Raw genomic sequence first — 20,506 nt, 5'->3', positions numbered from 1 at the left:
TGTCATTAACGGCTGTTTTACTTCCAGCAAAATACACAGTTCTGCTATTTTCTGGCAAACTGAGCTTTATTTTCAGACCTTCCTGCTCATGTTTTGACAGCTAAGAATAACGTTTAGTCCCTGCTAAGTCACACAGTTCAGCTTTCCCCCCCGAGATAAATGACTGCCTGCTGCTTGCTCTCAGCATCCAAACTGTAACTACGGAGAAGTGGGGTTAGAGCTGACCTTCCTGAAAACCTGCTTGAAATACCAGCATGAGCATTTGTGGGCTTAATGCTGCAGCTCCCGTGGTAAACACATAAGGATTTAACCCCTCGTCCTCCACTGCCCCCTCTCACTGTGCTTAAATGCCAGTAGAGCCACGTGTGCTTCAGAAGAGCTCTTCCAACTCATGAAGGCAATGGACCCCCTTAGACAAAGTCTTGGCCATGGCAAGGAGAAGCAAAGGCTGAATCCATGGCAGTCGCAAGGGGTGAGCAGGTCCTTATTGCATCCACGTGAACAACCCCTGCTGTCTGTTAAAGGAAACTGAAGTACAAGGGAGGAGACCTCCCTTTCAAGTGAAGGGGCAAGAAAGAAATTAATATCCTGTTCTTCAACACTGCTGTATCTCAGCTGCTCTAAGGTTAAAAGTCTCTCTCTCTCCTCCTCAGCCTTTCTGTCAAGGCTGATTACGACTTAATCTCATTTCCAAATGCCAAGCCCTGAGGACTGAGAGCAATCCCAGCTCTCCATTGACCCACTTTTCAGACACAGCATGTTTCTGGAAGGAGCACACTGAGGCGGGTGCCTGAGTGTAGCTGCTGAATTAGCTCACGTGTCCTGGCTGCTATTGCTCCAGCAGTGCACATTAATGGGACAAACCCCACAGACAGCCCTCTGGGACACACACAGCTTGCAGGCTGCCTGCTCTGTTGTTCCCTGCCACAGCTCCTTATGCCAGTGGAGAGATATAATGCAAGGCAAAGGGCTGAGCCTGCTTCACAATCCATGGGCTCTGATGTCCCATGTCCCACTGCTGGCTCACGGTCACCCTGCTGACCACCAGGTCTGAGGATCACTTTGCTTGGCTGCACATAAAACACAGCCTCCTGCTCCAAGCCCTTGCTCTGTGTGACAGCTATTCCCACCAGACACCTTGGGGTAATTCTGCAGGACACAGACTCCCAGATTCTCATTGCCCTCAGCAGGTTTTCATGGTGAAGCAAAGCAAAACATCTTCATGGATGTATTTCTTGACTCGGAACAGGACCAAAGACTCTCAGGGCCCTGAGAGTAATTCAAGAGTTAGACTCACTATTTAAGTGTTATGTGGAGAGAAGACACTGTCAAGCATTTGAAGTAGCACAGCTGGTTAAGCTGTCATGGCACCAAGAGACTGGAGCCTGATTTACGTGCTGAATCAATTTCAGCTCTTTCTCTGCCTGGTTTAGTGCAAACAATCCATGAAGATAATCAAGGTACAGATGTCTTGCTTTGACTTGAGTTCAAATATTTTTCCTACAACACAAATGAACTCAAAATAGGATGCTCTTAACCTAAATCCATGAAAATTAAAACAAAGGCCATGCTCACATTGCCATCAGAAGTGTGGCTCCAACAAGGACACCTTGCCTACTACTCTTAGCTCAGGTGCTAAAATCTGGTTTTACAAAGCATGTGGTTGGGGTGGGTAGGAATCAAACCATATCAGGTACTTCTGACACCCTGCAGTAGGCACAAAGACAAGGTAGTGTGTAAGGATACAGTTACCAAACAGCGTCAGGACAATGAAGTAAATGGAGGAGAACATCCCCGAGTGGACACCGCCCTGTGACTCTATGCCATGGTACATCACTGCGTTCCAGTCCTCCCCAGTCAGGATCTGCACAGAGAAATGCGAGAGAGAAAAAAGTGATACAAAGGGAAGACAAAGAAGGTACAACTTGGGGGAGCTGGGCAATTGGATGCAATCCTGGACTGGTCTCAGGCTGTGGAGTGGGACACCAGCCCTGTAGCCCTGGATGGTCACAGCTCATGCATAGCTTTCTCTTCTGTTGCCTCTTAGTTGGGTGCACGCTTTCTACCCCTGGCATGGGCTCCCATGTTGAAGTCACATTCCAACACGTCTTCCAACAAAATTTCTGACCCATCTCCATTTTTAAGTCATGCAGAGATGTCAGGCTTTAACAATACCATGTGCAGCTCATTTCTCCAAAGAAAACTCTGTCATTCAAGCCCTGAGTTCTTCATCTCCTCTCATTTCAACTCAGTCATCACCTAACACAGAAAGCCAGCAGGACTTGGGCTTCAAAAACCCAGCCAGAATGTTTTGAAAAGGAAATGAGATAATGAAGAAGTTTCATGGAACTGGTGCAGAGAGATAACTGGTCTAAACTCAGCAGGCTGCGTGCAAAGCTGGGGATGCTCTCAGAGGCCCTGGTGAGATGCACTCTTTGACCTGCTGTCCTTCCCCAGTTTGCATCATTGCTCCTCAGCTGCAGGAATTACTCAAGCAATTAGGTAGCAGCCCTCAAGGAGCAGAGCACGTGGAGTTAATAAAAACCTTTCTGGTCTATAAAGTCTGTTTTATGGATGCTGAGGTTTGGCTGCACCCTGCTGCCTCAGCTCCTCACCTCCATCAGCCACTGGGGCTCCACTCCTTCACAGCACATGCAGTTATTTAAGCAGCAGCCCCCCAGGAGCAGGGCATGTATGGTTAATAGAGATGTTTCTTGTTTATAGAGTCTCTGTTTTTATGGATGCTGTAAACGCAGCTCAATGACTGCTGCAATAGAGGCATGTTGCTATTTGTTACGCCTATATATGTGAATATATATATATATATGTTTGTATATACACTGATCAGCGCTCAGCTCACAAAGGCTCTAATTGAGAGATGGGTGTATCTGACTCTATGATATTTGCTCACTGCATCGCATACATTCACTGGATAACACCACTCTGCTTATTGGAGCAGCATCCAAATGGACCTTCTGGCTGGTCAAGGAGGATCCAAAGTTTCTGTAAGAAATGTTGACATCATATCTGCCATTCAAGAGAGGAGTGGGGTGGGCTGGGAGCAAGAGGTTACTGAAATGCCTCTGTGTGGTGTCAGTGAGTTAATTTGGTGCCAGGGGTTTTTTGCTGGTTTAATTCCTAGCCCTGATGCTCTAATACAGATGCCATAAAATCACCACTGTTTTCCTTCATCGAACGTCCACTGCACTACAGGGACATTCATCTTGGGAACAGAAAGGAAATAGTTCAGCAAAGTATTTTCAAGAGAGAGCTGTGGTTCCAAACCAAAATAGCAATGAAATCTCCAGATGTTCATATCCGGAGCCTGATGGGGGCTCCATTCCGGCTCTGTGGCAATACCTTTCCATTTCTGTAAGCCCTTCCTTTGATGAGCACTAAAATACTATGCAAATCTTAATCTACCATGATTTGCAATATCCTGCAAGGTAAGTACTGCAGAACCTCTTCCACATCTGGAGAGCAGCAATGCCCATATGAAGCTGCTTACGAAGAGGTCACAAGAGACATCTTCTTTAAGACTCTTTTTCTCTTTTAATCCCAAACTTGTCACCCACCCAATCCTTTTTGTTTTCCTCTCTCTTTCTCTTTTCTCCTCATTTTTGGGATGTGAAAAATGTAATCCAGGTCTTGCTGAGTTCTAGGGAAGCCTGGATAAGGGTCAAGTGTCAACTTGAACTACACCTAGCAAGGAAGAGAGGTCTGCCATGGACCTGCTGCCTGCACATTGAGCAGGATGGTGCATCTCCACCTCTCCAGTACCTGAAATACATGTTTAAAAATGGCATGCAGAGAACAGCTGCAAAATGAGGCTCTTAAATCTGCACATTGCATCTCCCAGAGCTGCTACTTTCCCCTGCCATCACACAAACTTGCCCAAGGCTGATGCCTCTTTATGTGCTCCCCCATCGATTGTAATTCTTATCCAGCATTATCTTATCTTGAGTTATTACAGTGCAAAATGCTACATTACTTCCTTACAGCCTGGAGCTAGCTCAGGCAGCTCTCCTCATTAAATTACAGCAACTGCAGGAAGAAGTGGGACAGGTCAACCCTCACGGGCTGTGATTTTTGGCCAAATGGTTTATGCAACGGGCCACAAGAAATGCTACCAATGCAGTGTGCAGCTGTGGGCCTTGAGAAGAACATGGACACAACATCTTTGAGCACAGAAACATCTACTTTATCAAGATATTTTTTTACCTAACATGGAATATTCTGTTCTAGCATCCCTTAATTCTGTAGTATTGACCTTTAATGATGCACCGATTGGTCAGTGAGGCCAAAACACTTAAGAAGGAAGGAATTCACCTTTCCTATGTTTGTTGGAGACCTCTCTGCTCATCAGAAGCAGGAAGAGATGCCCAAGAGTTTCTTTTCTAACCCAAGACGAGGGATGGCTTTACCTGGAACACTGTGAGGATGGCAGCTGGAAAAGTATCGAAATTCGTGGTTGGTGTTTCATCTCTAAAATTGAACCTAGAGAAGAGTCAGAAATAAAAACAATAGCAATAAGGGGACAAGCAAATCTCCTGCAGTCCTGTAGTATGCTGTAACCTGAGCCAGAGACCAACACTGGTTCCAACTGGACATAACACCCCAATGACTGCAGCAGAGAATGTGATGTCTATGGGAAGATGGCTAACAGAGCCATGAGCAGAAACTAAATTTGGATCCTGGTGAAAAACCAACGCTTCAAAACTAATTACATCCTAAATTCAAATGAACCATCAAAAGATAAAACCACTTTGCAAAAGAAGCCATTCCAAGAAGCCTTAGTCCATAGGTGTTAAGTCAAAACTGAAATCGTCTGCCACTTCTCAGCACAAAAGTTGGTGCAGGAACCACTGATGTCAGACTTTCCTGCCCTGCTGCCCTTCTCCTTTTGTGTATTCCAAGTGATTGAAAGGATAATGAATAATTAGACTTACTGCCCTCCAAAGAGCTGCATCCCCAGCAGAGCAAACACCACAATGAAGAGAAACAGCAGAAAGAGCAAACTGATGATGGACTTCATGGAGTTCAGCAAGGAGACCACGAGGTTCCTCAGGGAGTTCCAATATCTGTGTTGGAGATCAGAGCACAGAAACCATTAGTGGTAGAAGAGCTTTCAATTTAGAAATTAATTAGATCCATCCTTTTATTAAAAATAATTCTAAAAAAAAAAATGGACTGTTGGCATCTTTTAATCTCCCCCTGCCTATGATTGAAAAAATACATCTCGAAATCTCTCATAGCATCACAAGGGCTGAGACGATCACCCCAGTGCACGTGTACCAGTGCAGCTGACTGCAGGGAAAGAGCTCAGTTCCATTTCTCAGCAGCCCCTTTCCTGGTGCAATTCTCCAAATCAAGGTGGACATCTTCATGTAAATGCAGGAGCAAGAAGCTTCAGCCTGTGGTGGAAGGGGGGGAGTTGGAACTTGATGAACCCTGTGGTCCCCCTTCCAACCCAAGCCATTCTGTGACTCTATGATTCTATATGGAAGACGGGAGGTGGGGGGGAAAGGCAACTGCTTGGGATCAGGATGTTTCCACCAGGGGAAATCTCCTTAATAGGACCAAGGGAATTTCTGTATCAGTGGGGTGAAAATCTGACTTGATGGTCTGAGAGTGGGAGATCACCCAGCCCGTTTCATGACTGCTTTGTTAAGTTAAACCTCAGGCTTCAGCCCTTCGTTATACCAGCTCAAATCCTGAACAGTCACAACGAGTAAAAGGATCATTTTACCTTGCAAAAAATGTCCACGTTGTTAAAAAAGCACAACATGCAATCAGACACATTCCACCTCTGTAGCTCTGCTGACAATTAATGGCTAAAAATTTGCTACCAAATGTGTCATTTTCAATAAGGAAGATTAGAGCGGAGGTAGACTAAGTGACATTTTTAGGGTAAGATCCCACTTCTTTTACTGGACATTTACAGAACTTCATGTTCCCAACTCCCACAGTGCCTCCAATTGCACACTATCATGGAGGAATTTTGAGTCTGCATGATGATTAGCAGATATCAACTGGCAAATCCTTCAGCTAAGAAAAACCATGCATGGAAATAGCCAGGAAATACCTGCTTAATTCAACCTGTGCATTTGGTGTCAATTAAGGTAATGGCACAGGGGGAAAACAAAAGTGGGAGCACCCAAAGATTTCCTCCCATCCCACAGCACTGCTTTAAAACCATGTCGAAATCACTCTTGGTGGATTTGCAAGTTGCACAGCAGCTGCTGCTAACAGCAGCACATATTAACACCAGAGCATGAAGACAATAGAGAAGCTGAAGCAACTCAACTCCAGTCAATGTTCACATTTACAGGCTCCAGAGAGAAACCTCAGACATCCCCAGACCAGACAGAGCACAGACAGCAGCAATGCACTTGTATTTGTGTCAGCACTGTGGTTTGAGCATCAGGATTTATTATCCGGCAGTAGCCAGAGCTCAGCTCAGTAGATCTAAATACTTAAATACTACCAGCAGCAGATAAGGGCAGCAGGCACTTATTGAGATTCTTGTTTTAAGCAAGTTTAACCAGTAATGAAGAAAAGCTGGATGCAGCTGCCCCAAACAGAATGGTTTCAAACTACAAGAGGGGAGATTTAGGCTCGATATAAGGAAGAAGTGTTTTACACTCAGGGCAATGAGGCACTGCACTGAGAGGTCTTGGTGCCCCATCCCTGCAGCCAGCCAAGATCAGGCTGGATGGGGCTGTGAGCACTGATGGAGCTGGAGATCATAGAATCATTAAGGTTGGAAAAGACCACTCGGATCCCCGCCATGCCCATTGAGATGTCCCCGTTCATTGTAAGGATTGGACTAGATGACCCTTATGGCTCCCTTCCAACTCAAACCATTCTGTGATACCATAAGAATAGCTGAAAATCAGACCAGCCTGCACAGAAGGGCGCAGAACAAGCTGTTGAAAGCCCTCAAAGGTACAACTTCCTAGGAACAGCCTAACTTCTGAGTGCCAGAAACTCAGGCTGCCCTGCCAAGGGAAGGACAATTCTGCCCCTGCAGCTCTCTTCCTTCCCTTACCCCTGGGGTGGCTTTGTATGATGCTTAAGGTGTGTGAAACAGGAGCTGGACTTACTTGGTGACTTTGAAGATCCTCAGCAGCCGCAGAGCTCTCAGCACGCTGATGCCAAACGAGGTACCAGGTTTCACCGCAGCCCAGATGACTTCAAAGATGCTTCCCACAATGACCTGGAAGAGGAGTTCATTTTACAGAAGGAAAAACTTCTGCTTAGTTCCTTGGGGTGCTGCCAGAGAGGCTGGGGGCTAAAGAAGAGTCAGAACTCACTGCTTTCTTCTCTGGCAAGCAAATTACTTCAAAATAGCCTTTATTAGAGGACACAAGACTTTTCACTGCTGTAAAGTCTAGTTTATTTAGCTGTAAGCACCACCTGTACAGCCACCTCATTTGCCCACCCTGCATGGTCCAAGCAGCCCTAGAGATACGGGGACATCACCCCACCTCATTAGAAAAGCACTATAGTTCAATCCCAGAGCTGCAGAACAGCCAAGTGTCAGCTCCTCACTGAATGCCCAGCCACTTCAGGCCACTGAGTCTTTGGGAGAGTGATTAAGATAACAGCTATGAAGAGATCCTAAAGAGTCTCTCATGAGCACATCCATCATCTGCCTCAGGTTATGCAAAATAAACTGTCCTCAGTTGAAGGGGTTGGTTTTGTTTCTAATTTTCGCTCATTTATCTTAAGGTTCACAGAGCATTAACCTGAAGGGATAAATATTTTGTTTTTCCCTTCAAATCCCCTATTACAAAAAGGACAAAATAATAACGGGCTACGCACAATCAGGAAAGGGCAATTATATCAACCACGGGTTACTGCACGGTTAATAAGAGAGGATGGGCATTTCTCCGCTGACAGTTCTCATTAGCTGTATTAAGCTGCCATTCCAGAGCTCACATAGACTGTGGTCCCATGGCATGAAGCACGCCATAAACATGCTACGAGCAGCCCCAGGGAGCAGCTCATGCCTTTGTGCACGGCAGCAGCAAAGCAGTGATGGGGACCTTGCAAGCCATTTCAACAAGCAGAAGCCTGTCTGTCTTTAGAAAAACACAGCAGGACCTGCAGCTGCTCTGCACGAAACATTGTACCCCGAGCTTCAAGCAAACACAGCAGGAAAAGGGGAACAAACAGCAGTTGCTCAGCCGGTTGCTCCCATTACAAAAGGAAGGAATTAAGATTCCTCTCCCACAGCCTGTCCCTCTTGGGAATCCCTTGTGGATCAGCAAAAGCCTTTCCTCAGGCACTCCACACATTACACTGATCATTAACTTTCCTGACATCTCAGCAGAGCCTCTTGGGGGTGGTTGCACATGAGACCCCGCTGGACCATTTCTCCCAAGACTGATGTTGCTCTGTTTTGTTGTTTCTCTCTTTGCTTTTGAACTGTTCTATCAGGATGGTTTGTCAGACTAAACTGGTTTCAGATGTCCCAGTGTGGGTGCAGGAGCCGAATTAGTTCTGGGGGGTGGAAGGTGGGTGAGGAGAAAAACACAGACAGAAGTAGGATCCCAAAGGGTTCTCTAAGGGATGGAGAATTAGGAACATATCAACAGCTTTACCTCCTGGGAAACCCTCTGCAAAGCTCGCTGCCAGTGCTGCACTCACTATAGCATGGCAGGAAGCAGAGATGCCTGATGGATTTATCACACATTGATGTCAAGCTCCTGTATCACCTGATCTTGACTGGCAGGTACAAGCTCATCTCGGCACAAGGAGCATTCTGGATGCAAAGATCCACACCGGCTATCTTACATTAACCCGGTTATTTATGCACTGGTTTCATTCCATGGTTGGCTGTGCATTACTGGACCATACAGCCAGAAAGGTCTGCACAGCGCATTTCATGGCCCTGATCCACTGTCAGCTGCTACGGATACCTGGGGAGAAAGTCCCACATGGAGGGACTGGGTGCAACCAAACCAACCTCAGCCTCTCGGACACAGATGGCTCTTGGGTTTGATCTCAAGGTCTGTTCAGCTCCGAGCTTTCATAGTGATGCTGCCACAAAGGGACTGAGGTAACTTTACCTGTAGAGTCTGCATATCAACATTAAATGGATCTGAGTTACAGCTTTCTTGTATTATGTGTTCAGGCTTCAGGGTGCTCGTGTCTGGAAAGCACTGCCTCTGTATTGTGAGGTAACAGCCATGGAAAGGATGATAGGGAGATGAGCAATAAGATGTGTAGGTTTTTTTTTACATCTTTCAATCACCTCATTTGAATGGGAGAGAGACTCTGCCATTAATCAGAGCACTTACTGGTGCTGATGCTGTGAACAGCCTGTAACTCACTGAGGAAATGAAACCCTCGACTGTCACATTTCTTCAAGAGGAATGATAACCAGGGGAGCCTTAATGTGTTTCCCAGCAGCTAATTTATATGATAACCACTCCCTGGAAAAGACACCCTGTCGGCATCGCTTCCCATACTCACTGTGAAATACCCAGCTCTATTCAATCAGGGGGACCATGCAGCTGAAACCTACTCACCCCAAAGTCAAAGCAGTTGAATGAGGAATGAAAGTAATTTCTCGGCCCCAGTCCATACATCTTCAAAGACATCTCAGTTAGGAACAGACCCAGAAAAACAAACTCGGCGAAATCTAGGAACCGAAGAAGAGATGACATTAATGCACAAGGTCCCAATGGGCAGATCTCTTCATGCAGGGAACAGCAGTCATTTTTCACAGTGCAAGCTTCCTCCCGCCGGAAGAAAATCCCTTTGCAAAGGCAAACACGACCCTGAGGAGAGTTTCACATGTTATGTCTATGTGCACATGAGCTGCATTCACACTTAAGGAGCTGGGAGGTCAGTGTTGTGGGAGGGTCCATAACAGCGTTAAATAATACCCTCAATCCCTCTGTAAAGGAATTTCAAGAGGAAAGTTCTGGATCTAAAATTCCCAAAGGTCTGATTTAATTGCACAGGTTACCTTTTGCAAATGCGTGCTGGGGACGTCCGCGCCGACGTGAGACGGGCAATTTTGGAAGTGGGGTGTGAGCTTTTATAACGTTCTCTCATGATAAAAATACCTCCTTACCCAACAGAGCTGTTGCCTCTTTGAGCTCAGGCGGCTCAGAGGTGTTGGGTCTGCTGTTAGCTTTGATTCCCAGTACGCCTGCACAAGCACAGATCTGGAAGAGCAAGTTCAGTTTCCTCCTGCCTTGCATATCACAGGCAAAAGGCTGCCGTGATTTGGGTGGGAAAAATGTATCACGTCTGATGAAACAAAGGGCAGGAAGAACGTAGTCGGAGTTTTCTATTTCCATAGCAGGTTTTTAGGACTTACATTTTGAATCAAAGAAAGTCATGAAATATCATGGGCATGATGTTAACTGAAATCCAGGAAGCACCAGATAGATGAGAGTGGTTTTATTGATGCTTCAGCAGGGAGCCTACAAGGGCACACTGGCCAACATTTACACTAAGGGAGGGCACATCATGAGGGCATTAACCACACTATGTAATGTCCTCCTTGAAGCTAGGAGTAATAGCCTTAAAGGAGACTACCAAGGGCAAAGCATTCAGATTTGAGGAATGAGAAGGCAAAGTGTGAGGTGTGGAGACTTCTCAGCCCTTTTCCTACCAACAGGTTGCCTCCGCTGGTTGGATCTCCATGCTCACAGAGCATCCAGATGGCATGGAGATAAAGGAGCAGCACTTCTGCCTTCCTTAATGCATGGAACCTGCTAGGAGAAACACCTGCTACAACATGACTCTGTTCTTCTCTTCTTCCCGGCAGATCTGTGAGCAAAGAGGCATTTACACAAGGGATCCCAGTGGCAATCATCCAGTTACACTGGCAATACATCTCACAGTCCAAGTGCAGAGGGTAAGGAAGGGACCAGATGAGCTAAATCTCAAGCATGACATGCGACACCAACAGTATAAGAATACAAAACTGAAACAGAAACAAAACAACACCTTCAATGGTAACAGATTTCCTTGAACACGATTAAAAAGACTGCAAATAGCAAAAATGTTTAAATTCTTAACTATTAATATCTGGCTCTGTAAATTAGATGCTTAGACTGCAGCTTCCAAGCCAGTCTCTAAACTTCCACCTTGCACTTCCATTCTGTGTCCTGCAGACCTTGGAAATGGTAATAAACAGGTGGCAAAACTGCCTTAGCAAAGCAGATGCATCTTCCCTGGGAGAGGAGGAATTGATACTGCTCCTGTCACCTATTCTGCTCATTAGCCCAGAGGGAAATCTTGCAGCAGTGTTTATGCTGTTTATGGAGTTGCTCCCTTGCTGGTAAGTCAGCACTTGTGACATAGGTTTCATGCTCAGCAGAGCTCAGCATGGTGCTTATTCGAATGACTTCAGTGTAAAGTCCCCCTGTCGTGAAGACTGACGTCAAACCCATGCGTTGAAACTGGTGGCCTTGCTGGCAGACCAAACTTAGAACCTTTGCAAGAGGTTGTAGAGGAGGCCGCTTTCAAATGCTTTTTGTGTCTCCCCTTCGTAGGGAGTTTCTCATCCTATTTATCCACCAGACCCAATCAGCTTTCAGGCAGGCCCAGTATTCCTTCACAAAACAATGAAAATACGAGGTAGAATTCTGATTGCAGTTTTCACCATCAGATCTCAGTGCACTTTGCCCAAATAGCAGCAAGCGTTTCATAAGAGAAAGGAGGAAGGAAACAAGGATTAATGTTCAATCACCCATCCACTGAAGAGTGAATGAAAAAGCAGGTATTACCCAGTGTGATGTTTCATCGATGGACTGACACATCCTGAGCAAACACACATGCAAGACCAGATTGTTATGGGAGAAAATCAGCAAGCAAATGGCCGAAGTAAAAAAGATTCAAACAATATTTGATATAAAAACGTAGGAAACTTGAAATATCCAAGAAACAACCATTGAGAGAAGAACCCATCTCAAGTCAACCCAAGCCGTTGACTTCTATCTGGAGCAGAGCTCAAAACAGGCAGGAGAGCCGTATTTCATCACACACCACAGCAACGGGAGGACAGGGGTGGAGGAAAACGTGAACATGGTGAGTTCCTTGGACACGAAGAGTTCACTCAGAGTGAATCAGCTTTTCCAGCTGACAGATCAGATGCGTGATTCCTTCTGACGCGGCCCTGCCCGTTTAATTGAAAATGCAATTTTGTTGTTTGGACCCGCCGGGTGTTCAGACCCCTCAAGTAATTTAATCTGCCTTAAACAGAAGCATTTTGTAATGTGATTTTAGTTCAAAAAAAAAAAAGTTTGATATTAAAATTCTTATTTAATTAAAAATTTGTACCACCGGAAAAGGCCGTGCTGGTATCTTTTTGCCCCAAACTTTTGAATTAGATATTCAATGGCTCTTTTTTTGTCAATGGATTAATTCCACTGATGTCCTGGATCAATCCATATCAAGCAGGTGTCAAGCCTGCCACTTCTGTTTCCCTTTCTCTTTCTCCTTGTACATTAAACCAACCAGGAGGAGACCCTCAGTGAATTACAGCTTCTCCCTCTGACAAGGCAGACGTGAAATGTTCAGCAGACATAAATAAATATGCTCGTTTCAGAAAGCCTTTTCTTTGCAACCGCACATGCTGCATATTTATATCCAGAGGGAGCTGGCTATCTACTTCAAAGGCAAACACAATATCATCAACAGGCATAATTGCATCAAACACGGGGTTCAACACAGCACAGCACACTGAGAAGCTGTTCTCAAGCCGTAATGTCTAAAACACTGCTTTCAAACATTTTGCTGTTCAGGATGGAGGCTTTATGGAACTCGTTTTTAGACAAATTGAGAAGCAAGCTGAAGATCCCCGCAGCATTAGCCAGAGAAATCCAGAGAGAGTTGCTTCATGGAGGGCAGCCATAGGCAAAGAGAAGTCTGGTGAGAAGGCTCCCTCCTCCCAAGGGAAAACTGACCGATTTAATCCAAAATCCTCCTCACCACTGTTCCTAAAACCTCACTTGGGGATGTCAGGGAGCTCCAGGTCCCTCAGCCCCTGGAGGTGCCCAAGGCCAGGCTGGATGGGGCCCTTTGCAGCCTGATCTGCTAGGGTCCAACCAGCCCGTGGCAGGGGTCAGGACTGGATGATCTTTAAGGTTACTTCCAACCCAAACATTCCTTGACTCTGTGATCTGCTCTGTGTGCCCACATCACAGATTGCATGTTTTGTTGTCCTTACTGATGAAGAGGCATCTTTTCTGCAACCAAACCTCAAGTGATGCTTATCTATGCTAGACTACAGAGCTCTTTTCCTGTCAGAATTCTCTCGGTGGAAATAAGTGGAAGCAAATGATGATCATGGCACACTTCATGGGACATAACCTATAGGGAACTGAAACTTATTTAATTGATAGTCCATGCACTGGGGAAAGGCACATGCCATGTATCCATCCATGTGCAGTATGAGAAAACTTACTGCAGTGTGGCACTGGAGTCCTTCCCATAAAGAGAAGGAAAACTTCCAGTTTAATTTGGAGATAAACATGAGGGCATGAAGTACGTCCTGTTATTCATCGTACCTCAAGAATACCAGAAATTTCTCATCAGGTTGAATAGCCAGCTCTTTTAATAAGACTAAATACATTTCAAGCCCCTTTGTAAAGCTCCTACTGTTCCCTTTTCAAAGCAGTCGCAGCAACATGGAATATCAAGCGGAGAAAGCTAATCAGAACAACTCGACAGCAGAAAAGTTAAAAGAAAAGACCGCAGGAAAAAGAAATCAATGCATACCTGCGAGGTTTTAACCCACCATTCTTTAAGTAAAATTAATTTGTAATGTAATTAAATGTTCCCCCAGAGGGACAGGTATAATTGAATTAGAGGTGCTTGGTAGAGTTGCAGGGTTTAACAGATCTTCTCAGACTTCACCCTACTCCTCTCCTTCTGTCACAGTTCACACAGCTCCTCACTGGCCCATTTCTGAGCACCTTCCATGGAACGACTTCATTAGCATTGGCTGATTCAATCACTGCATCCCATCAGCCAGCCAAGCCCTGCTCTTCTGCAGTGAAACTTCCTCACCATGGATTAACTCTAAAGCACCTTAACCAGGATGGCTGAGGTCAGTGTACACAGGAGGGAGAGGAGTCAAGCCCAGTCTTACCATGAAAGCGATAATGAGACAACCAGTCAGTCCAGATGTGGCCCAGTGTACCTCAAGGCATAAAATTCCTTGTATTCAACAATAAACATTAGATTAGAAAAGACTGTGCCCAAAAAGCCCAATAATATCCCCCATGAAGTTGAGAACAACTCCATAGTAACACTCGCTCTTGGGTGGGTATTGTCATTCAATGTCTTGGGTTGGAAGGGTCCTTAAAGACCATACAGTCCCAACCTGCTCCCACAGGCAGGGTTGCCAACCACTAAATCATGCACCAGATGAGGCTGCCCAGAGCCCCATCCAACCTGACCCCAAGGGATGGAGCACCCACAGCTTCTCCTGACAGCAGTATATCCTAACATCAAGAAACTCAAGTATGCCACCCACATTCTTCTGAATGGAATTCACAAGGTGGATGTTAAGGAAGCTTCACAGCTTCTGAAATATTGGACCCACCCCAGTCCCCGATTTGAGGCACAACACAATTTCAACATTCCCTTCTTCTTGTCTGCAGCTGAGGTTGGTCAGGAGCCTAATTAATGGCTGCTGTACCAAATACAATTCCCACCTGGAGGGAATTTCATTATAAACAACACGAGCAACCCTAGCAGCTCCCAGATGAACATTAAGCAGAAGTTGCTGGCTCACAACTTTCTTAATGTCCTCTTAGAAATGTTACTGCATAATGTGTTCCCAAAAGAGAACCTGGAAATCTGTATTCTTCCTTTTTAAGCCGAAAAACTTAAAATGTTACTTTTTCCCAGACATTTAGACCTAATTCCAAAGGAAATCCTAAGCTCCACATTGCTAATTACTCTGCCAATCTAGCTTTCCAATGTTAAATCTGGGAAATGAATAAGCAAGACTGATTTCTCTGTGTGGTCTCTGTCTTTTCAGCCTAAATCTTGCAAGAGAAACAGTTGAAAGGAGCTTCTGTCCTCCTTACACATTTCATTATAGCTTCAGTTACCTGTCGGTATTAAATATTTCAGCAAACATTAAGAGAGTGTTTTTTGAAGTCAGAGCAGCCGGCAGCCCTGACCCCTTAGATCTATGAAAGAAAAACTTCTGAAGTTTGCTCCTTTATAATAACGTAAGACCTGAAGATCTGGATCTAGAAATATTTGAATATGTAATTTATATAGAAATCAATGAAAATTAGGTAGATAAGTAACTTTAATGATCTAAACCACACTCATTAACTCAGACTGTTGGAAACATTTTTTCCCCCTAGCCTTTTTTTCTCACTTCAGAAGTTTTACTCATATTCTCAACTTGCTCCATCTGAATAAAGATGTGTTTCCAGCTGTTTGATAGACTCAGAGGTGGCTGATGTTACAGCTCTGCCTTCCAGAAACAAACCTTCCATCTCCTGCCTTCTAAAGGCAAAGCTCGTGGATTCCCACTCTCAGTGTTATCCCATTCTGACCCAATACATTCAGATTAACACATGGTTAGACCTGGACTTTCAGGTACGGTTTAAGATCACATTCCCACACCATCTCAAATCACGAGATGAAAATACTGATGTAGCCTTTTTCTGAGAGACTGAACGAAAACATGACTCAATGAAATATGACTCAGCAAACCTACTAGAACAACTCATTAATGCATTTACCACCCTACTCCAGGGAGACCTAGGAAGCCACAAACAGACCTCATGAGGATGCGACACCAGTGCTGCGAGCAGCCAGAACACAAGACCCAGAGAGGAAAGGTACAAGAGAAGGCCCTGGTACTCACACAGCGCGGTGGTGAGTTTCTCTGGCTGATCATAGTGCACCATCGCGACGCAGAGCGTGTTGAGGGCAACCACGCAGAGCACGATCCAGTAGAAGCTCTGGGCTTTCACCATGCGCCGGATGAAGAAGCGGAACATTTTCTCTTTCCTCCTGAAGTAGGATGAGCTCTCGTTCTTCCCACTCTTCAAACTGGCACGGGCAAAAGGAGACCCTGGGCAGTGGGGCACAGAAAGAAGAGTTACCACAGCACATCCAGGCAGAAGAAAGGCCAGAGGATGCCCACGGGCACACAGACCCACTCCCAAGCACCAGGCTGAGCACAAAGCTGGGCACACTGAGAATGGGCTGAGCACAGGCATCTTGCTTGCAATGACTTCGCGAGGGATGAAAGCTGAGATTTTAGAACTTCATGGCTTAATACTCAGTTCCTCCATCAGTAGGAATTGGGCTCCCAACTCCCTGAAGCTATCCTGAACGCCCCAGCTGAACTGATAACCTTTAGGATCCCAACTGACCGCAGCAATGAGGTGTTGGGCACAGTGGTGTTTGTGCATGGAGCACATCCCCTTGGAGCTTTGCAGCTGCCAACAGGTCCCTACATCCCCACTCAGAGCATCAGGCACAGCCAAGCTCTTATTACCAAACTAAGTCTCCTTATTTTACTCTGACTTCACATCTCTCTGCAGCAGAGGGCTCAATCTGCTTCCACGCATCATGTTTTGGGCACAGCTTCTCATTTGTATCCATTCTGCCTTTACCAGCTACATTTCAAGCCTGCTCTGAAACCTTGGAAGATAATCAAATGTTTTAATAATAGCAAGCTGATGGAGGAAACGATTCCTAATGAAAGCTCTCCCTCTGAGGTACAAGCTCTATTGAAAGGAGTGATGGAAAAGCAATCTCTGGTCAGTGCTGAGCACGTGCATCCGTGGGAGTTCTTCTTCAGCAGCTACAAGTGCTGCTGCAAGCAGGGGAACTGGTGATGGCCACAGGCTGCCTGCTACCTGCTTCACACCGTGCTCACACTCCTCTGATTGCAACCCTCGCCTCTAGGCAGCTCAAGGTAAAGCAGCATACTGTTGGCCTTTGCTATCATCAGCTGTTGCCTCCCAGTGGGTAGCACTGGCCAGGACACACACTGCCCTGCTTGGACCAAGCACTGTGACAGCAGGTGACCTGCACGGGCTCTCCTTGGAGATGGCTGAGTTACACAAACCAAGTGTTCTGTCTGTGGCAGGCAATTGATCCAAGCGCTCTCGTTGGCATTTCAACACCTCCAGTGATGGAAGGGGTGAGAATCTCACCCTGTGTCATCTTGCAGTAACACCAAAGACCACAGTCATAGACGAGTGGTGACAGCAGGGAGCTGTGCCGTACCACATCCCTACCAGCAAGCTCTGTGCTCCTTTGCTCAGTTCTGGCCATCCACCAACATGATCTTAGAGGTCTTTTCCAACCTTGATGGTTCTATGATTCTGTCTTCCAGGAAAGAACATCAGGCCTCATCATGTATTTAAATCGATTTAAACATGGAAAACTTTCTTAGAGATGCCTCTAGCACAGCATGGAGAGTGAGGAGCCAGCACTGGCTGCTGCAGGCTGGTTAATGCAGAGAAAAGTCAAAGAGTCAGGAGAAAATGAAAGAATAAATCTTAAGATTAACTCCTGAGAACACACTGGGAAGTGTTTACCGCTATCGAGCTTTATAATGCAATTATAAGGCTCATTGAGGTACTTGTATTTGAATTAAAGTGCAACGTATGCAGGCAACAGCCAGCAAGAGACCTGTCAGCATCTCTGCCCCTCTGGTCTGCATCACTTTGCACTCAGTAATTGCATTGTTAGTTCTTCCACAGTCCTTATGCTCCCATCAGCAAGATGCGATAGCACAAGGAAACCATCCAAGAAAAAAAGCTTTGCTCAAAAACATATTCTTCATGCATAATCACCCATATGATCTGTTTGTTTATGTTATGAAGTTTCAGTCTTTCCAGAGCCTGCAGAAGGATCTGCTTGCTTTTATCAGGTTCTTTTTTGACTTGCTCCACAAATCGGAATCAAACCTGCTTTTCCCCAGTGGATGAACCACTCGCAGGAGGTGGAAAGCACTGCTGTTATTTTCCCTGCCATATGTTCCCAAGACAGTTCCCAGCTCTGCACCAGATTATGCACGAGCCCAGATGCTCCGTCATCCGCTGCCACCTGAAAGGCTGAACTGAGAGATCTGTTTGCATGGCATGGGTGCCCAGAGCCTGGAGGGACTTGGATGTGACTGCAAAGATCTCATAACAGTTGCAGCCATCAACAAATGTTCCAGAAACGACCATTGCTTGTTATCCATGCAGGGATCCGAGCAGCTCAGAAAGAAAACAAAACAAAAACCACACACGGCTGCTGCAGTTTTGCCTTCCTTCATCAGCTTCTCTCATAGGATAGTCAGCAGTTTAGCCATAAAAGCCTGTAGCAGTTCAGCAGAGGGTGATGGTGTCAGGAACACGCAGAGCAATGCTCATTTACAGTGAGTAGGTCTTCATTTAAACTGGGAGGGGGGGGGAGGGAATAAATCCAGCAGCAGCTGTGATCTTCTAAAAGGTTAATGTCAAATTTCCAAAGAGCATCTGAGGCACTCATGCTTGCATGCATACATGGACACCTACTCTCAAGTGTACTGTTTGTGCTGCTACCCTTATGCATCCAGGACTTGCTGCTTTGTGGTATCTGGGGTGCCAAGACATTTCTTTGGAAGATAATGAGAACATCTGCTACTTCAGCAGCAAAACAAAATACAGACTCAAAGAACGGGGAGAGGAGTAAGCAAAACAACTCCAAAACAGGCAGGGAGATTTCTCTCCAGCCAGCAAGGAAAAACCACAGCTGACAGACGCCCACAGAGCTCCCCTTCTCCGCAGTGCCAGGAGCTCCCATGCAGACGCCCATTGGCCTCCCCTGGCAGTGCCTGAGTGGGACCTGGCTGCCCAATAATTGGCAGGAGAAGTAGGACCACAGGACCTGACACACTAGTGCTCTCTGGAGCTGAAGGGTTTTGGGTAAGACAGGCCAAGACTGGCATTTCCCAGTTCCCATTCCTCTTGGCAAATCCACACACCGCGTTGTAGTGGCAGATGTGAGTAAATGTCTGTCCACTTCCTCTCCCCCTGCCCCCAACAGCTGAGGCTTAGCGGGAACGTTTGACATATTTGGGTTTCATTAGCATAAACGAGCGCGTTCCAAGCAGATCCGCGGGGTGCCCGGCACAGGGTGGTATCTCCAGGCATTTGGGCTCTGTTGGAGGTGCAGCATGCAATAGCAAGGCAGCGAGGGGAATGGGTGGAGCTGCAGTGCCTTTGGCTCTGGTAAATTGGGTGATTTCCCTTCTGGAGCAAAAGAGTCTCTCGGAAGAAACGGGACATGAACGTGTTTAGTTGAAGGTCTAAACCTGGGGGAATGCGAAGCCAGTACTCACCAACGGAGCAAATGTCTGTGAAATGGTCCTCACCTTCTTCAGCATGAATCAGGTCGTTTTTGCTCTTCTTTATTGCGGCTCTTTTCAACACTGTGTACAAATTAAAGAGAAAACGCCCTGTGAGCTTTCAGAGTAGGTTCTCTCTCCCCCTCCCTTCTCTTTCTCCATGGCCAGCACTTACTGCCCAACACCAGCTTCAAGCTCTCGCAACAAGGGCAAGCTGGAGCAAATCGGCCAACCCACAGCCTTGCAGGGCCTCTGCATGACTTGATGCAGGGCAGTTCTTCACTTAACCTTCTAGATCCTGAAGGCTTGCCAGGCACAGTTCTGCATGCTTACACAGAAGCAAGAGGATGGGGAGGGGGGGGGGAGGGGGGTCACTGCAGCTGCTGGACCTTTTAGTGCAGCAGAAAAGCTGGGCAGGGTCACTGAACCTCCCTGAGCCCCCATGGGTCATGAGATGAGTGCTTCCATCCATTAAAAACATTAATGCTGTTTACAGCGTGCACCATTAAGAAGTTAGCATTTACAGGGCTTGGGTACAGCTTACCGCAGAGCGATGCCTTAAGCAGCAAAAACACTATGGTGAAAGCAACTGCTGCAAATCAGTGCACGCACTCTTAATAGCACCCACTGCACAACCCCTTCCCTCTGGGAACATCCTAGCTCTTGGAGAACACACTTTGTACAACTGCATCTTTTATCGGGAGGGTAAACATCGCTGCATCGGTTTACATGAAGGAAGGTGAACCACAGCCTGAGGCTGGGAGAGGTCTGCACTGCTCACCCAGCACACACGGGGAATTGCAGGATGCTGGGCCCGCCACCACCTACCTGCAAACCTCGAGAACTAGCAGAGAAAAAATACGTCGACACAGTTTTGTCACAGCTTCAAGACATACAGGAACTAAGCACCGCTTGCTATCAGCAGTAAGACACCCCACGGTGTGGTGATACAGACTGGTCAGGAGGCACACACAGCAAGCCCACGCACTCCACAGCGACTGACATGGGGGTGGGTTCGTACAAGAAGACCCTCTCACCCTACAAAGGTTTTCCTGCCTTGCAGATGGATTCCTTCACAAATTACTGCTCGTGTCACCTTGAGGGAGCCCCCAGAACACCTCCCAGGTTCAGAGACTCGAAGAACAGAGAATGCTCTCCACCCGCTGCTGTAAC

The 20,506-nt window shown here is 46.3% G+C and overlaps 1 protein-coding gene across 2 annotated transcripts in view; it reads right to left on the bottom strand.

Moving 5' to 3' along the window:
* Positions 1-20,506, bottom strand: part of CACNA1B (calcium voltage-gated channel subunit alpha1 B) — a 199,015-nt gene that overhangs the window by 71,534 nt on the left and 106,975 nt on the right. Inside the window, exons 11-17 of one of the 2 annotated variants that reach the window (XM_072352738.1) lie at positions 19,361-19,417; positions 15,866-16,075; positions 9,540-9,652; positions 7,107-7,219; positions 4,950-5,081; positions 4,425-4,497; positions 1,747-1,864 (exon numbers count right to left, since the gene is read on the bottom strand). In XM_072352738.1, the coding sequence (XP_072208839.1) occupies positions 1,747-1,864; positions 4,425-4,497; positions 4,950-5,081; positions 7,107-7,219; positions 9,540-9,652; positions 15,866-16,075; positions 19,361-19,417 (816 nt within the window). Of the gene's footprint in view, positions 1-1,746; positions 1,865-4,424; positions 4,498-4,949; positions 5,082-7,106; positions 7,220-9,539; positions 9,653-15,865; positions 16,076-19,327; positions 19,418-20,506 lie in introns of both variants that reach the window. The other variant, XM_072352737.1, reaches the window with a different exon arrangement.

The sequence above is a fragment of the Excalfactoria chinensis genome, chromosome 18 (genome assembly GCF_039878825.1).
Source record: "Excalfactoria chinensis isolate bCotChi1 chromosome 18, bCotChi1.hap2, whole genome shotgun sequence".
In the NCBI taxonomy this organism is placed as follows: domain Eukaryota; kingdom Metazoa; phylum Chordata; class Aves; order Galliformes; family Phasianidae; genus Excalfactoria; species Excalfactoria chinensis.
The sequence above is the reverse complement of the archived record's forward strand: the minus strand, read 5'-3'. Positions and strand labels throughout refer to the sequence as shown.